This window comes from Mugil cephalus, chromosome 10 (assembly GCF_022458985.1).
Source record: "Mugil cephalus isolate CIBA_MC_2020 chromosome 10, CIBA_Mcephalus_1.1, whole genome shotgun sequence".
In the NCBI taxonomy this organism is placed as follows: Eukaryota; Metazoa; Chordata; class Actinopteri; order Mugiliformes; family Mugilidae; genus Mugil; species Mugil cephalus.
The window spans coordinates 8995859-9011784 of NC_061779.1; the positions used below are offsets into that span (position 1 = coordinate 8995859).

The 15926-nt window shown below is 40.9% G+C and overlaps 1 protein-coding gene across 5 annotated transcripts in view; it reads right to left on the bottom strand.

Moving 5' to 3' along the window:
• Window positions 1-14974, bottom strand: part of mical2b (microtubule associated monooxygenase, calponin and LIM domain containing 2b) — a 52408-nt gene extending 37434 nt beyond the window's left edge. For 4 of the 5 annotated variants that reach the window (XM_047596105.1, XM_047596104.1, XM_047596103.1 and 1 more), the window contains exons 1-2: window positions 14728-14974; window positions 1270-1675 (exon numbers count right to left, since the gene is read on the bottom strand). In XM_047596105.1, coding sequence (XP_047452061.1) covers window positions 1270-1533 — 264 coding nt within the window. In that variant the 5' untranslated portion in view covers window positions 1534-1675; window positions 14728-14974. Of the gene's footprint in view, window positions 1-1269; window positions 1676-8897; window positions 8934-14727 lie in introns of those variants that run through there. The other variant, XM_047596102.1, reaches the window with a different exon arrangement.
• Between the last annotated feature and the right edge of the window lie 952 nt (window positions 14975-15926).

A 15926-nucleotide genomic window follows, 5' to 3' on the forward strand; every position in this document is an offset into this window, starting at 1 on the left:
GTTTTTTTCCATGTAAAAACAACTAAATATAGACGTCAGAAATTCCCAAATCTGCCCTAATTTTGATTATAGATACGCACTTTTGGGAAAACAGAGCCTTCGCACTAAATAGTGTTTTTTTTTTTGTTGGAAAAAAATTAAACAAAACAGCGACAACAAAAGAAAAAATGTCTGGAAAAATAGTTTTATTTTTAGAAAACCCTCTGCCCAACCCTGTTGTGTTAATCTCCCCTCTGCAAGTCTCTGGCCTCTTTTCCCCTCCGGACGTCTTATCTTTTCCTTCAGATATGAGGTCTTTTCATCTCTTTACTTAGATGCATTTCACTTTTCTGACCCATATATTTATACATATACTAAGAACCCTAACCCTTAATTATTATATTATTAGTGCAATGGATCTACGTTATTATACCCAATAAATAAAGTTATGTAAACAAAACTGGTTAATTCTACTTCTCAGGGTTCAGATTACTGCCGTCTAATTATTTATTTGCACACAATTACAGAAGTAATCCCCTTACACAACTGATTTCTCTAACAAATCCACACTGGCAAACGCCCAAATTTGATTATTTGAGGAAGCGTTTCATTTTTTTTTTTTTACCTTCACATTTTTTAGGATTCCCTTGAAAAAAGGCCACTAAAAACCAAATCTGAATCAGATGATGCATCTAAATTTAACAATTTTTTACATCCGTTTTTTGCTCTCTGATGCGTTGTTGTTCAAATTGGATTTATTTTTGCCCGCAGACAACAAGATCTCTGTTGAGGTTAAATCTTTCACATCTCTCACATGAAAACTGTCTATTTTTGAAGCTGCTAAAAAAAGCTAAATCTATTACAGCGGGTAATTGTACAAAAAAAAAGAAACAGGCACTCGATGATGAGGTCCTGACGGGTGATAAGGTGGGAATTTAAAACAGCAGAATAATTTAATTTATGTGGAATCAAGTTCAGTGGATTTATTCAAGCAGAATTAATATTTCTCATTGAATTCGAGTTTGGAGAAAAAAAGAAAACGGTCTCGACATCGGTGACATTTGCAGCACTAGAGAACCAGAGAGGCTAACATGGAAGAAGCTATCGTTGGTTACTGACTGTAACCAGGGTTCTCAACGACCGACCATACGACTCAAGTAACTGGTAAATGCTACGTTATGATGCCCCGCTTGGGGGCTTGCACTTGGTGAATCTAGTTTTCACCAAGCTGCTGGTAGTGTTAACTACCAGCAGCTTCTCTACCGTCTAATCCCAGTGGATCTTTCTTACCCTGGTGCCTTGGCATGCCTTATTCTGGTTGTAGACTTTGTGCTGGGCCCTTTTATCCAGTTTGGTCCACAGGGCCTTGACCTTCCAGGTGCTGATCGCAGCCTTCAGTGAGTTGTAGAAGTTTGTGTAGTCCAGAGGATCCAGCTCCAGCTGCCTGCAGAGGATGCTGAAAGCCTGCAGGGTTCCTTTACAGGTGGACGCCTGGACAAAGTTCTCAAAGAGCTGGCTGGCCTGAGCCGTACGCTCATCTTCAGTCTCGCCCATCTGCTCTGATGGTAAACCAGTGTCCAATCCCCTCTAAGACTGGTTCTCTTCTTCCACGTTGTGCTTCTTCTTCCTCCTCGTCTTCTCTCCTTCCACACCGTCAGCACTAGACTCCTAGCATGAGTGTGCTGCCATGTTTAGCCTGTGAAAGAAAAGAAAGAATGAACTCAATAATCAGGAGATCTGTGCAGGAAATTACATCTGGTCTTGTTAAATGTAATTTAATGGAAATGTGTAAGCTATAACTATAGAGCTCTGGCATTTCAGCAATTTGTTCATTGGGTGGACCCATTTTACAAGCATCCAACATAAGAAAAATATTGCCACTTTTCCAGAAACTCCTTCTCAGAAACTTGAACTTAACAGCCCACGCATCCACTTCCAAGTAAACTATTGTGCCCATATGTCTTACCCACTGAAAGCAAACAATCTGACTCAACGTGTTTGTAATAGTTTTCTGACACTCAAGCTTTGTTGCAGAGAAAACTAAGCTAAATTAGACTTTGGATACCCGGGTTAGGTCATTGGTTGAGCTGAAGTGCCCGAGGATCCGTTGCATTTCAAACCACAGCTCAACAAAGGCCCTTTAGGGCACATGCTAAGCTAACACTGCAGCGCTGTTTGGTTTTTTCAAACAACTTTCTCTAACAAAAGAAGTTGTGTTTTATGCTTTTGTTAACTTTCCTCTAACTTTTTCCGTTTGTGACTGGAAAAAGAAAAAAATCTCAATGCCTATGATTATGTGCATTTTCTTCAGTGGAGCCTGAAGACACAGAGTGGACTACGCGGTGGGAAAACTCTGATATCATATAAAGTGAGGTCACATTCAAAATGTAAGGAATGTCTGCAGCTCACACTCAAAATAACCTGCAGAGTTGGACATGTTGCCTCATATAACGAGGGCGTCAGGTCCTGCATTCTGTATGAGGTATCCAGAGACAAACACCGCTTTAACCGTACATCCCCGTGCAGGCCCACACCTCCAACCAACGATCCAGCAGAGATCAAACAGCCATTCATTAAGCTGCACAATTTTTTTTTTTAGATATTTTCTTCCTCGACTGAATGCCTCATGGGATTATGACCTAGTGTGCACTTGAAGGAGTTCAGCTGAGCAGTCATGGGAGAAACTGAAACACTGAGGCGGCTGCAGGAATCAAAGGGAAAACACTTTTCATGGACTCGGATTCAGTTACATGCCTGTAGCAACTTGGTGAGGAACAAAATGCAGAAGAAAAATAACCGGCAGACTACGTCCTTTGTGCCCCCGCTGTACAAACTGTTCCAGGCCCAGAGCTCATGAGGAAGTTGAGGCTCTGTCAGGAGAACATCATATCTCAGTTCCATCAATCGGATCCTCATTTCTTGGGACATGTTACCTTTACTGAAAGGTCAAGAAATGTGCATCTAATGGAGGGTTTTAATTAAAATAGTTTCTTTTTTGTCAGTTATCACATTACTTCAGTCCTTGTCACTTGTTTTATGTGCAACTTGAGAAATAACAAAGATAACTCTGAAGTTTCTCATCATAATACAGGCCACCCAAGGCAATGTCACCTAGGGTAACTAATAACAGGATGTATTTTTCTGAGGTACTAAGGACCAAACACAGTAATGTTTAAAACAGGGCTGGGAATCTCTGCAAACAATGACAACATTACTTAGGTAGAAACCTCTTTTATAACCAAGTTAAATGTTTGAGAAACTGAAACGTCTCTAATTGAACGGAATAAAGTCAAATCAGGACCTTGTGAATATTCAGGAAATCTGTAGCGTTTCCCAGTCCTAGGTTAGAAGTAGAAAGTTAGAAGTTTAGAAAGAAGAAGCTTAGACATCAAATGAGACTCCATTTGGATTTCATTATGGGGTGTGTTTTAACTGATGCAGAGAAAAAAAATACCTCTGAATGCAAGTGGACAGTCCTCCAACCAGCCAGCTGGGGTGATGTTTATGACTACTGTTACTCTTATACCCATCACCACATGAAGCCACACCCCCAAATGTTCTGATTGGTCAGTCAGATCTTTGCAGGAGCAGAATCAGTTCCCGACAGAGGAACTCCAAAGCGCTGACAAACCCACTATGATGTCACTGGTCACCCATTGGATTCTGTTGGATGAGCTTTACTCCACCCACACCCGGATACTCCAAATATGGACATGTGGGCATGTTGGGGCGGAGCTAAAGCAGCCTTGTCATTGAGACCCGCCCACCCAACTCTCTTATACCAATTCATACAAATAATGAAATACTATTCTAAAACTCAACTATTGAGACCAAAACCAGGCTGTAAACATGTTCAGTATCGCTGGAAAGTTGGGCTTTTTAACGTGGAGGTCTATGGGGATTTGCCAGTCAGCCTAAAGCAGCCAATTCTTTGCATTTCTGCATGGGCTTCATCTACCAGGAGGTTGCTGTCTGCTCCAGACCAACTTTCTACCACCAAAAAAATTGAAGGCGGGGATCTTTGGTCTTGCTTCCAGGCTGCAGCCCAACTGCATTCATGGTCATCTAATTAAGGATGTTTCACGAGCTTTCAGTCTCTACAACACGTATCAAATGACACCATCCACTGGTCCTTCCACTGACGATCCAGCTGCTTTTCTCTGCTTACGTAAATGACACGTCACAACTATTCACAGTGCACACATAACATTTCAAACATTTGCTTTCGGCTCCTACTCCTCAGCTGTTGAACGGTTTAACTACTTGCATCATTTACATGCAAACCGACAAATGAAGTGTCCTCGAGGGTTAAACTTTCAGGTGACAACATATCGATCTCTTCCAGTTCACCAGACGCCACCAACTTAAACAGTACACAACGTCGAACTTCATGCGGGGCCCAAACTCTACCCAACAACAGGCTCTCTGGTTGTGTGAAGCCGAAGCCAAGCTTTTCCTGGACAACATCTCTGTCAAAAGGCTCGGATCTCTGTCGCTGGAAACCTCTCAGCATTATTCTCACTATTACAGTCATGGAATCTGCTGTCGTGGAGGAGCTGGGGTGAAGGGGTTGTGTTTCCCTCACGTACACACACAGATTAGGGTCTGCATGAACATTTACTGAACCCTATGCACCACACAGTGTGTGTCATGGCAACGGAAACTGTGTGCAGCAGAAGTTACTCTCTACTGTGTGCCAGTCACATCCAGAGACTCCCATACTTTCTCTTTAGATGATAGAGTGGCCCAGAGGGGGTCTCAGATCTCAGCTACCCAACAGTAGCCTCTTATTTACTATCACCACACACATGCTCACTCCTGTAGACCTTAAAAGCTATTTCCATCCTTTCCCAGATCAAAAGTTTCCAAAATTTGTTCGTTGTTTACCCGAGTGGCTGCAAACTCTGCAAAAAAAAATGTGTCCACATTACTCATGCTCACGTTTCACTCCTAAAGCAAAGACAAACCATAACCCTTAGACAACTTAGGAATTTCCTGGTATCAGATCAGAGACAACTGCCCAACTTGTGTTCAGCTCCGATGACCAGACAACACTATAGACCCTATCAGGTCAAGAGAAAAAATGCAGTAGGGTGTGCATAGAGATACACAGAGCTGGAGGGTTATGGGAAAGATCACAACGCTGGAAACTGCACTCTATATGACCACATCTGCCAGGGTGCATTCTGGGAGTCATGATACAGGAAGTGGTGTAGTTATCTCTTTCCACATTAGTGTGCAGTTCACAGTATCTTCACATCAAACTCCACTTTCAGCCACGTTGGCAGCTGAGTCACGCATGGAGATGTTTGTTTTCCACGCCGCCTTTCAGTTTCGAGCAATGGGTTTATTTATCCACTGTCCTGTTATTAGTCTTTCATTACTTATTTTTGCTCCAGAAAACTTTCCACAGCTCAAGGCAACATCTTGAAGTGACCCGTTTTATCTGAGCAACAAATCTGAGAAGGTTTGGAATTTTTGGCGTCCAGTGAACTAATCCTCTCAACTGCATTTATTAACACCTCTTCATTGAGCAAAGCTTTTACCCGAGGAGCATTTTTTCCAGACACAGGATTAATCCACGCAATTAGGCCCATTACAATAAAGTATTGTCAAGCTTTTGGCCGTGTACATTCATGGAGCCTGTAGGAGCGCTGACTGAACAGTGAAGGAATGAAATAAAATCAGCAAGGTTACAATTTACAACTCTAAAGAGATTGTTTATTGTTGCATCTTTCCAGAAAAGCCATTATGGCATCATCAGTTTTAACAGCGAGCTACGTCAGCTGTGATAGCTAACCGCAGCCAAGATCATCATTATTAAAAAGCTCCACGTTATGCAAGGCTGGATTCAGGTTACGAGACGCCTGAGGCGCAAGGAGCTGCAGTGTACAGGTGACAAACAGAGCAGGAACAGAAAATGTGTCACTGCACGGCGAACAAGAGGACACTTCATTCACGATGACAACAAGAAATTACCTCACTGTTACCACTTGTGCACAATGCAAGGGTTTGAAAAGGTGTGAGCTGCAGCCCTTCTTTTTCATTCGAGACAACAGTGCACCTATTTACACTGACCTATAATAAAAGCCATCTTAAATGGCTGACATACTTGAGGGAGTGTTTCCATGACCTGCAAACGAGCTATAATTTCCCCGGTCAACACAATATGTAAGAGGAACACAACGCCGCAATGAATGGAAAATGGGAGGAAGATGTCACCGCTCATTAGTTGTCCGAGTGCTCCCACAAAACAATTAATGGTTAGCAAAAAAAAAAAAGGGGGGGGGGGGTGGAAGGAATCTCCTGAAACTGATGGAACTGATGAGTCTCTGGTCAGTGCCATTAGCAGTTAGCTGCTAACTGGAGCCACCACAAATCAATGAGTAATAGAAGAGTCGTGCTGGGCTGGTAATATGATGAAGATGTGTGTTTAACTCCAAGTGTGTGATAAGGTGTTTTAAGTGAGTAGGATCCTTTGTTAGCGGTCACAAGAGTTTGTTTGACAAGTTAATCGTTTGCAGCAAAACAGGACTTTAGTTGTGTAAAGTCAGCGGCCTGTGGACGAGTGTTTGTGAGTGCATGTCTGAGAGTGGGATCAAAGCTGAGTCAACAAGCCCAGACAGACGAGATACAGCGAGGGGAGGAGGGGGGCACACATCAAGACAACATGGAAAGATAATCTGTCGACATGCTTGAAATTGTCTGGAAGCGCTAGATTCAGTGTTGTGGTGTTGTGGATTCTTTAGTCATGAAATGTATGGAATTTAGATCGGGCCGCAGAGAGAGGACAGAGTGCAGAACTTGGCCAGGAGACGTGCTACCCTTGAATGTGACACCGATTATCTCCACAAAACAGGAAATATGAACAGCTGGAATGTGAGAGAGCAGAGGAGTGGACCTGCTGCCTCCTCAGAAACACACCACAGAAAAGATTAAAACAACAACTGCCTTCGAATTTAACCGAAGTAACAGAAAATTCAACTTTAAGAAGGAACACAGAGGCAGTGACCCTGAAGCCTTTCTGGATCATTTCACAAGGAACAACAATGTTCCTCTGTCCTCCCTCCCATGAAATCACTCTCAGACTTCTCTATTTGCACCCCATCCATTAGTTTTTATTACCGCTATAACAACACCAGACTGAATCCTTCATAACAATAAGAGTTAGAGTTACAGTATAGACCTATGACCTTAACTGGACCTGGCTTAGAAACAAAGGAGCTTACGCCGCGTTATACAATAAAACCTGAATGCTTTCACTGCCATAAGTTGTAATGCATCAGTTGACTTTTGAACTGCAGTGCACACGCTTGACCTGTATTTGACTTTTCACTTTGAACTCAAACTTAAATTAATTGCATGTCCTCACTCAGGTTCATGAAAACAGTCCTGAACTCAGAAAAAAAAATAGTCAGGGTTGTGGTGTATCACTGCTCCTGACAACATCTGGGAGGCCTCATGATGAGCGGAGAGAGAAAGGACAAGACTACTACCAAGGGACGTGTCCACATTTATTTTTATCTGGCTTTTCTAAACATGACACAGCGAGCATCATTCACACATTAAGCGTCTGTTTAATATCCTGACACAGGCACACAAAAACGTTTAAGAACAACTCAAAAAAAAGATCACTAAGCACAAGGTACTAGATCCCAAACTGATCAGGTATCTTAGAGAGCCATCTCCTCAACCCATAGCACCTAAAGGCCCCCACTAACAACATCCCGTTCCTTCCGTTGGAAGGTATCAGGAAGGTGGTCTTAATGTTATGCCCAACCGGCGTCACTTAACAGCAGCAAATCCACTTTGCCAGATACATTCCATGACTGATGTTTTGAGGGCATGTAAACACACATGCGTCATCAGATCATTTTGATTGGCCTCCATGCCAGCGGTCAAGCTGAATTCTTTAATCGGGATGATTTTAATCGTAAACGTAGCCACTGGCGGTTTAGTCCGTTGTGTTTTTCAGCAAAGTAAGCATCTTATCAGACACAAGTATTATTAAAAGCAGAAGAAACCCGGCTGCTGCTTAAGAAAGCCTTTCCGGGGGGAAAGTTCTACGTGAGTATCTTTGAGTCACATCAAACTGATGCATGGTCATGAGCGACACACCCATACTTAACCTAGAGATAAGGGCCTCTGAGAGGGACCAAACTGGTCATCCGCTCCATATTTGTTATTCCCCGAGTGGGAGACCACAACGTAGAGAAGTAGGTCACTAACAGAACATGAATGTTAACTCCTTAATATACCATAGATAAAATACAACCACAAAGACAAAGACTGAATCGGGTTCCTCAAAAACATTTAATCCTTGAACAAAAAACTTTGTTCTATGGCCAATTTCTGCAATTATCAAAAGATTTCAGAGTATGTTTTATACATTTTACCATTTAAAATTATACCCCGATTAAGTGGTGTGGCAGCGATCAAAAGTCAACCTCAGCTCCACCCATATTTCACCCTTTTTGACCATTTTTGAATAAGCCAGAAATGAAGTCGGAGCACTGGCACGATAGCAACAGCTGGATACACCAAACCACTCATTAGCAAACCTATGGGTGATGTCACATAGGAGATGCAGCAAGTGCTTGGGACCTGAGCTAACGTGACCAGAAGCGCTCTTCTAGCCTAACCTGAAGGCTAAAATTGGATAATGAAAATGGCCAAAGACTTTGCTGCTAAAAGAAATTTAGCCCTTGGGCTTTGTGACCTTATCTTTAGGCCACTGTCAGACCAAGCAATGTCACATCTAAGATCTTCACATCTTTTCTGAATTTGGTCGAACCTTACGACTGTACTATACTGCAATTTTCTTTCTCATTGCATGCTTCTGTCTGGAAAAGGAGAATACATACGATCTGTCAGATTCTCGTTACCGTATGAGGCCTGACAACAGAAATCTAACTTACTTGAGCTGGTTGTCTTGTCCCAAGTCCTGACACTGTCTAAAGGTAGGAGGAAAGAGGAAGAAAGATGTGCATCGAGTCTGGTTAATCAGATGTAAATGTCAGGAAGTAGCAATAACCTCCTGATAAGCCAAAATTCAAATGCATGGAAATCACTCCAGATTCACACATCTCTATGGAGAGGAGAAGCAAAGTCACAGCAAACCTACAAATCTGATACACCTGCTTGAAAATTCAGCCCAGCAGTTACATGACAGTGCTAGCCAAACTCCACAGGCAAAAATGTAAAACTAGGACTTAAAAGAAGTGTGGGATCTGACCTCCGAACGCTAATCCTGCAGATTCTTACTCTTTTTATCAAACAGAGATGTTTGGGATCATTAACTCTTGGTAAGAAAGCAAATAGGTGCATTTTCCTCCGAAACGTATCCCCCTTGCCTACCTCTGGCCAGCACTCACACTGCAGTCATGTTCAAGAGACTTGATAGGATACAGTAAAGATTTGCTCCAAATCCAAATGTTTGAGTTCCTATAGGGAAGTGGACTACTTTGCATTACATTTCATTTTAGGTTCTCACTAAAACTTTTCTCAGTCTTCAAACAACATCTGTCAATCAGGGAACTGAGCGTCATGATCTGCCCGAAACACTTTAAATAGACAAGTAACATTAATGTCACATCCCCATAAGTGGTTCACTTCCTGTTTTTGGTACAGCTTTATAACCATGATGCCAGAGTACCTGGATACAAATTGTTGTACCAGACCAAGGATTGATGTGCTCGTGCTAACCAAATGTACCAAAAGCACTGTTAGACAAAACAACATCTCCACTCGCAACATGATATTCTCATGTTGTTTCTAGGTCCTCGAGTGTGTTCTGTTTCAGTCTTTCTGGAAATTGATTTCTGAAATATAAGCACCAATGGACCCCCAACAAATCTCAATGAAAACACATTAGTGCTGCTACTTACCATGCAGTGAAGAACAACTTCAAGTCCAAACTGACTCTGAATGAGGTTTACCATTCAGTCTTACATATATAGGGAGTGAGATAACTATTCACCAGCCAGTCACCTCTGAGATAGGGAGATTGATTCCTTTTTGGGACTGACCATATCACAGGGGCTTGTTTTTGAATACTAATAAGGGCAGAGTGTTAATTGTTGTCTTTGGTGCAAAGGTTGAAACGTAGCGTAGGGGAGTTCCCAACCATCTCCAATAAAACCACTATAACTGTAAAAGGAATTGTTTGGAAACAAGGACTAAATTGGCAATGCTGAGCGTCACCTTGTTTTTCAGTGACATCATTTGTTTGTAATGATGAGAAGTGTTGCCAAATAGCTGCATTTACTTACTTACATACAGTACCTCAGATGAGAGTTTATTTGAGATTTGAGACCATTTTATTTCACATTCATCCCATGTGTGATCAGATCCCAGGTCTTTTTCTATCACATTCCAGCTCATTGCTTACAGAGGTCCCAAAAACCAACACCGGTACAGCCTTGGCCATACTGGCCTCCACTGACCTTCCTGATCAGATCCTCCATAAGTGACTGTATCTGAACCAGAGTACCTATTGTAAAATCTTGCACAACTATTTAAGGACTTCCAACATATTTTCAATATATATCTGGCTTGGTTTGCGCTTTCTTTCAGATATTGTGGCCATATAAATGTCCTCATCTTTTAGCAACTGTTTTTTTAAAATCCAAATTTTATAGTAATGTGCAAAAAGCCAAAAAACAATACTAACTAAAAGCAATACTAATACTACTTCTTCCCCTCCCACCTTAATCTATGATGTAGTTCGGTTACTCCAAGTCTGGATGAGTCAAGCCTCACTCTGCCCATCTTACAACAGACTACTGTAGCTGGCTTGGGCACCATACTGTATGTTTGGTTGTACCTGAGACAGGCTTTAATTGGTTCACATGAGCCCTGCGATCAAACCCTTAATCCTCGGCGTATTAACACGGCACACTGTAAATGTACTGGGGTGGATTACACCTACAATTTGATAGCAGCTGTGACATTAAATGGCGCACAGTGTGTCCACCTTGCACAGCAACAGGGTGACAAACTGTCAGTAAGTTTAAGGATATCTTGAATGAAGCAGCAAATGCCTTCATGAGCAGATAAATCCTAGCAGCACAGATATTAAATAAATAAAACAAACAGTTTATCTAAAGAGTGCAGTCCTTGTTGGAGCTTGTATCACAGGCTTACAATGAAATAGACTGTCTAGACTCAGTGTTGGTTTAGATTAAATTTAAGACCCCAACTTATGAGGCAGGATTTGGATCCATATGTCCTCGGGAGGTATAGGATTTTGGAGGCGAATATATGGATGAGCGCTGTGGACTGCTGGTGTACAGTATGCTAGCTTTGCCAAACTCCAGTCTGCAGTGCAACCCGACCTTTAAATTATAGACCTCTGGTTTATAACTGGATAGATGGCAATTCAGCATAATGCAAAATATACGGTCAGATGAGGGAATATGGCTGTCCACATGTGGAAAAAGGAGCTGCTCATGCTTCTGGGTAAAATTTGGATTGGACGTAATGTACATCTTTAAACCTGGGTAAGCAATAAGGATAGTAGGGTATTGTTTTGAGTGCAGAACATTTGGTGTGAATCTAAAGACAATGCTCTAGATAACTGAAGGGGAGTTAAACGGACACAAACGGAGAAACTTGCCCAACAATGACACACTAAATATCAACGTCATATCACATGACCAAAATCTAAAACAATATTTGCAATCATGTCCCTTGACTTTGCAAAGCTAACACAATCAGACAGTTAAGGCCGACTGAAAACAGAGGATGGAACAACACAGAACATTTAACCCAAAACCAGAAACCTGGTTATATACACAATGTTTATGGCAAAAAGACTGATATCTGCAGACCATATTTCTTCTACCAGCTTTATTTACTGTTAAATAATACACAACACTCTGTTGAAGAATCAAATGTTGTCTTCCAGGAATCCTCTCAGTCACCCAACCATTTTTTTTGTTTTGTTCTCAGTCCAAACTTTGGAAGAACCTCTAACACACTGGAACTTGGCCTCTACCTTCTGACAGCAGCCCATCTGGTCCGTCAGTGATAGTGACACTCGGCTCCCTGGTGTATTTTTGTCTTCTCCCCCCTCTGAGCTGATACATGCAGTGGCACCCCCTTATAAGTCAAAGGCTCATTCCAGGAAGTGACAGCTTGTGCAACGGCTTTTTTTCCCCTTTCCCCTCTACATCGTGGCATCATGGAGGCCAATACTGTGAAGACGGAAACACCACCGGCTCAAAATGGTCCAAGATTAACATCTCGGGGGTTGTCTGTACGGTTGTAGTTAGTGGAGATGAAAGCATAAGTAGGAAAATTAATGAATTCCACAGACAACTGTTAGAAGAGTAAGCGCAGTTAGGATTTACAATCTGAACTGAATCAAACGTGGTACTACTCAAACACCAACTAAAGGACAAGTGTTTTTAGTTTAATTTAAATCAATAAATGTCTGAAGTTTCTCAGTCATCCAGGCCGTGGTATATCCAAAAAACAAAGCCTAAACAAAGGCAAAACGACTCATTTAAGTTGAAGTAGCTTCCTTGGTTCTAAATTACTTAAGGACTAATGGAAAAATAAACAGGATACCACCCAGGTTATCTAAACAAATTCGCCTGGTTACGGATGGATATTTGGCTGCTACTGAGCTTCAGTTGGGTCACACCCACATATGCTTCAATTGAAAACTTTAACTCCCTACCAGTCATTTAGAACTTGTCTTTGTTATACTGTAGCTTTGTTTGACCTTAATCCTTAGGGAACATGATATACATAACATATTTTTAAACTGGTGATCTAGCAGCAGTTTGCATCTTCAAAGGTATATCTGAACCTCCCAGTCTACCAGTAAGTAACGATATCGAATGCCAAGAGGCAAAACCAGACCTCTAACTCAATATTTCCCTAAACTATCCAGCTCCATTTACCCGGAATGAACATTTAGGTTAACCTGTAGATCTATCACCAAACACACTTTGTTTTACACCACTGCTGGTGGCAGTAACGTGCCAAGAAAGGTTGAATGCTGCGAGCGAGCAAATATACAGCAAAGATATTTGCCACTGGAAATGTTTGACAAAAAGGAAATGTATTTTACACATTTGTTGGACCTCAAGGTTGCACGCGATGTGTTTTGAGAGTAATACGAAATGTAAACACGTCTTTGGCTTGCTCTACTTCTGCTTCACCAAGCATATAGTCCGTGGAAATACTGTGTTTGAATACTGTCAAACACTAGTTTCTATTGGAGATACACAACACACTAGGGGTTTAGTCTACAAAGTTATTTTTTTTTGTTTCATTCCACCTCTTATTATCAGATTTTTTTGGGTTTTCTACTGTCTGGAAAAGTAAATGTAAATGCACAGGCAGAAAACTAACTCCCACATAGCAGTGATCTGCTGTAGGGCGGTATTAAAATCAAACATGATATAATTAACAGTAAAAAACAAAGTAGCTTATGTTTTGCCATTACTATCGTTTAAAACCAGCATTTAACAGGAATTTGGTCAATTCCTGGACCTCTGACCCTTCAGCCCTTTATGCTGACCAAGCCGCTTCTGAGCAACACTCACATTCACCAAACTGTAAGCTACTTGCAACCACTGCTCTTCGTAATGCTCATTTACTTCATATAAGTAATCCACGTAAATGAACAGAGCCGTAAAAAATACACGGTGGCCTCGGTGGGTTAAGATCCAGATCCCGATGAAAACTAATCCATTACTTTACTCATGTGCAAACCAAGCGAAAGCTTATCCTAGTCTTGAAACTTTAGTCTACAACAACTGGGAGTTAGAAAATGAGATGGACTTTCTGTGCTTGACTGGATTTCAGATCCTGGAGGACATGCGGTCACCTGCTAAACATGCACAAGACGAGGCACTACAACTTTTGAAGCTCAGTGTGGCATCTCTAGCAATCGCCATCTTAGCAAGCAGACAACTTTAAATTCACATAACATTAAATGGCTGAATTACAGAAAAATCTCTACCATGCAGTTGTCACAAATAGAGAAATTACTGGCAGAGCCCAAAATTATTTGTGTTTTGTTTGTTCAAAAGGCTAGTTTCGTCTCATCTTTGTATAACTTTGGATGTCATCTTACACTTACTTATGTGGAACAAGTTGAATACCAGGCGGTTAAAATTAAAATTTTAGAAAACACAAAAATGTCGGTAAATTGTGTTTAGTTAAACCTTGTTTGCAAGAACTATCTTGGCAGGTGTGTATTTTACCTCTATTTTTAGTTGTTTTTTTCTTTGTTTCCACATTTAATGTATTTTCCTTACATAAGGTAGAGGGAGTGCAGATTATGTTTGACTTATTTATTTGTGTAGTGTTTATTGTGTTACTATTTCTTAATTTATTTTTCAGTACACATATTTTTATAGTACAAGTCCAAATTTGACCAAATACTGCTGATTGGTTTTCTGGTGGAATACATCGATAAATATACATATAGAGACTATGAGTGTTTTATTAGGTGAGGATAATGGTGTATCATTAATGAAATCGATGATTAATGGTGATTAATGATCTGTTTGTAGTTTTACTGACTGGACCTTCTTTTGTTCGTGGCTTGCGCATGTCACCTGTTGCACAATGTATAAAGTTACAGCATTTATAAATAATTAAGGTCCTAAAAAAAAAAAAAGACACTACCCAGAGATAAAAATAAAAATAATATTAATTTCCCTGTCACTGAAGCACTTAAGCATTTCAAAATAGCATTTCTGGTCAGTGCTCGGTTCGTGGACTCACGCTCAGAGGGAAGCGCGTCTGTCAGCTCCTCGCTCCGCAGAGTCCATTTAAGACCGACAGCCGGTGAAGTGACAGCAGTCCCGCAGGAGCCGTCCGGCGTTAGGCTCAATATGTCGGCGAAGGGAGTCGCAAATTATCCTCCGAGACCGGTTAACACATTACCGTCAGCGCCGCGGTTCTCTTTCAGCGACCTGTTCCTCACATGATAGCCGCCTTGCGTCTGCCGACCCCCGTGTTGTAGACGTTGGTCAAGTCCAGATGCTGCACCGAGACACGACTTCCGGTTAAGGATTTTGCAGAATAAAATGCCTAGCGACCAGAATGGTAATTAAAATAAAATAAAATAAAATAAAATAAAATAAAATAATTATTTGTATTTGGTGCAATAAACATAAGCATGCATATATAAAAGAAATAAGAACAAAATAAACTATAAAAGAGTATATATACTTTGTGTTTAAAAAAAAAACATAAACCCCACTTTTTCACAATAGAAACTACATTGTCCTTAAAAAAACAGTATATAATAAAGTCTGTGGCTCTTGTCTGGTTTTGGATGACACTGACAAGTATAGGTCATATATCTTGAAACTGAAATGCATAAAAATATGTGGACTTTTTTCACAGTAAAAGACTGATAAACGTTTAGTTGTCGTTGAGATTATGAGACAACTAGCAGCTAACAGGTTTGTCAGTTAATTAACCTTCTCTTCTTTTATTTTTTGTCACTCCGTTTGTGGTATTTTATGATAGGTTGCTGCGCTGCACTGAACCAAAATTTTGATACGGATAATACATATCTAATCAAAGAAATTGTAAAATCAACACAGTCTGTATTTAAGTGTTAATTCTGGCAGTGTCAGTGCCAATAAAGTTGTCAAATCATCATCACTAATTAGAGATTAATTGCTAAATACTTGATTTGGGGCACTTTTTGTGTGGCACTCCTCTGGTTAGTTTTTTCGTTTTTAATTTGTATTAGTTTGTATGTATGACAATTTTGAGCACGTGGTCACAATACAATATATTTTGTTAGACAGCAGAATCACACCTTTAAATTAGACCCAATAGATGAGGTCTAATAGTCCGGGTTTTTATTTTGAAGGGGCGCTGATTTGTCTGTGTGCGGTTGGGTTAAATTGACAGAGCTGATGCGGGATTTGAAAAGGCTGCGGTTGCTTCCAAAGATATCCAGGAGG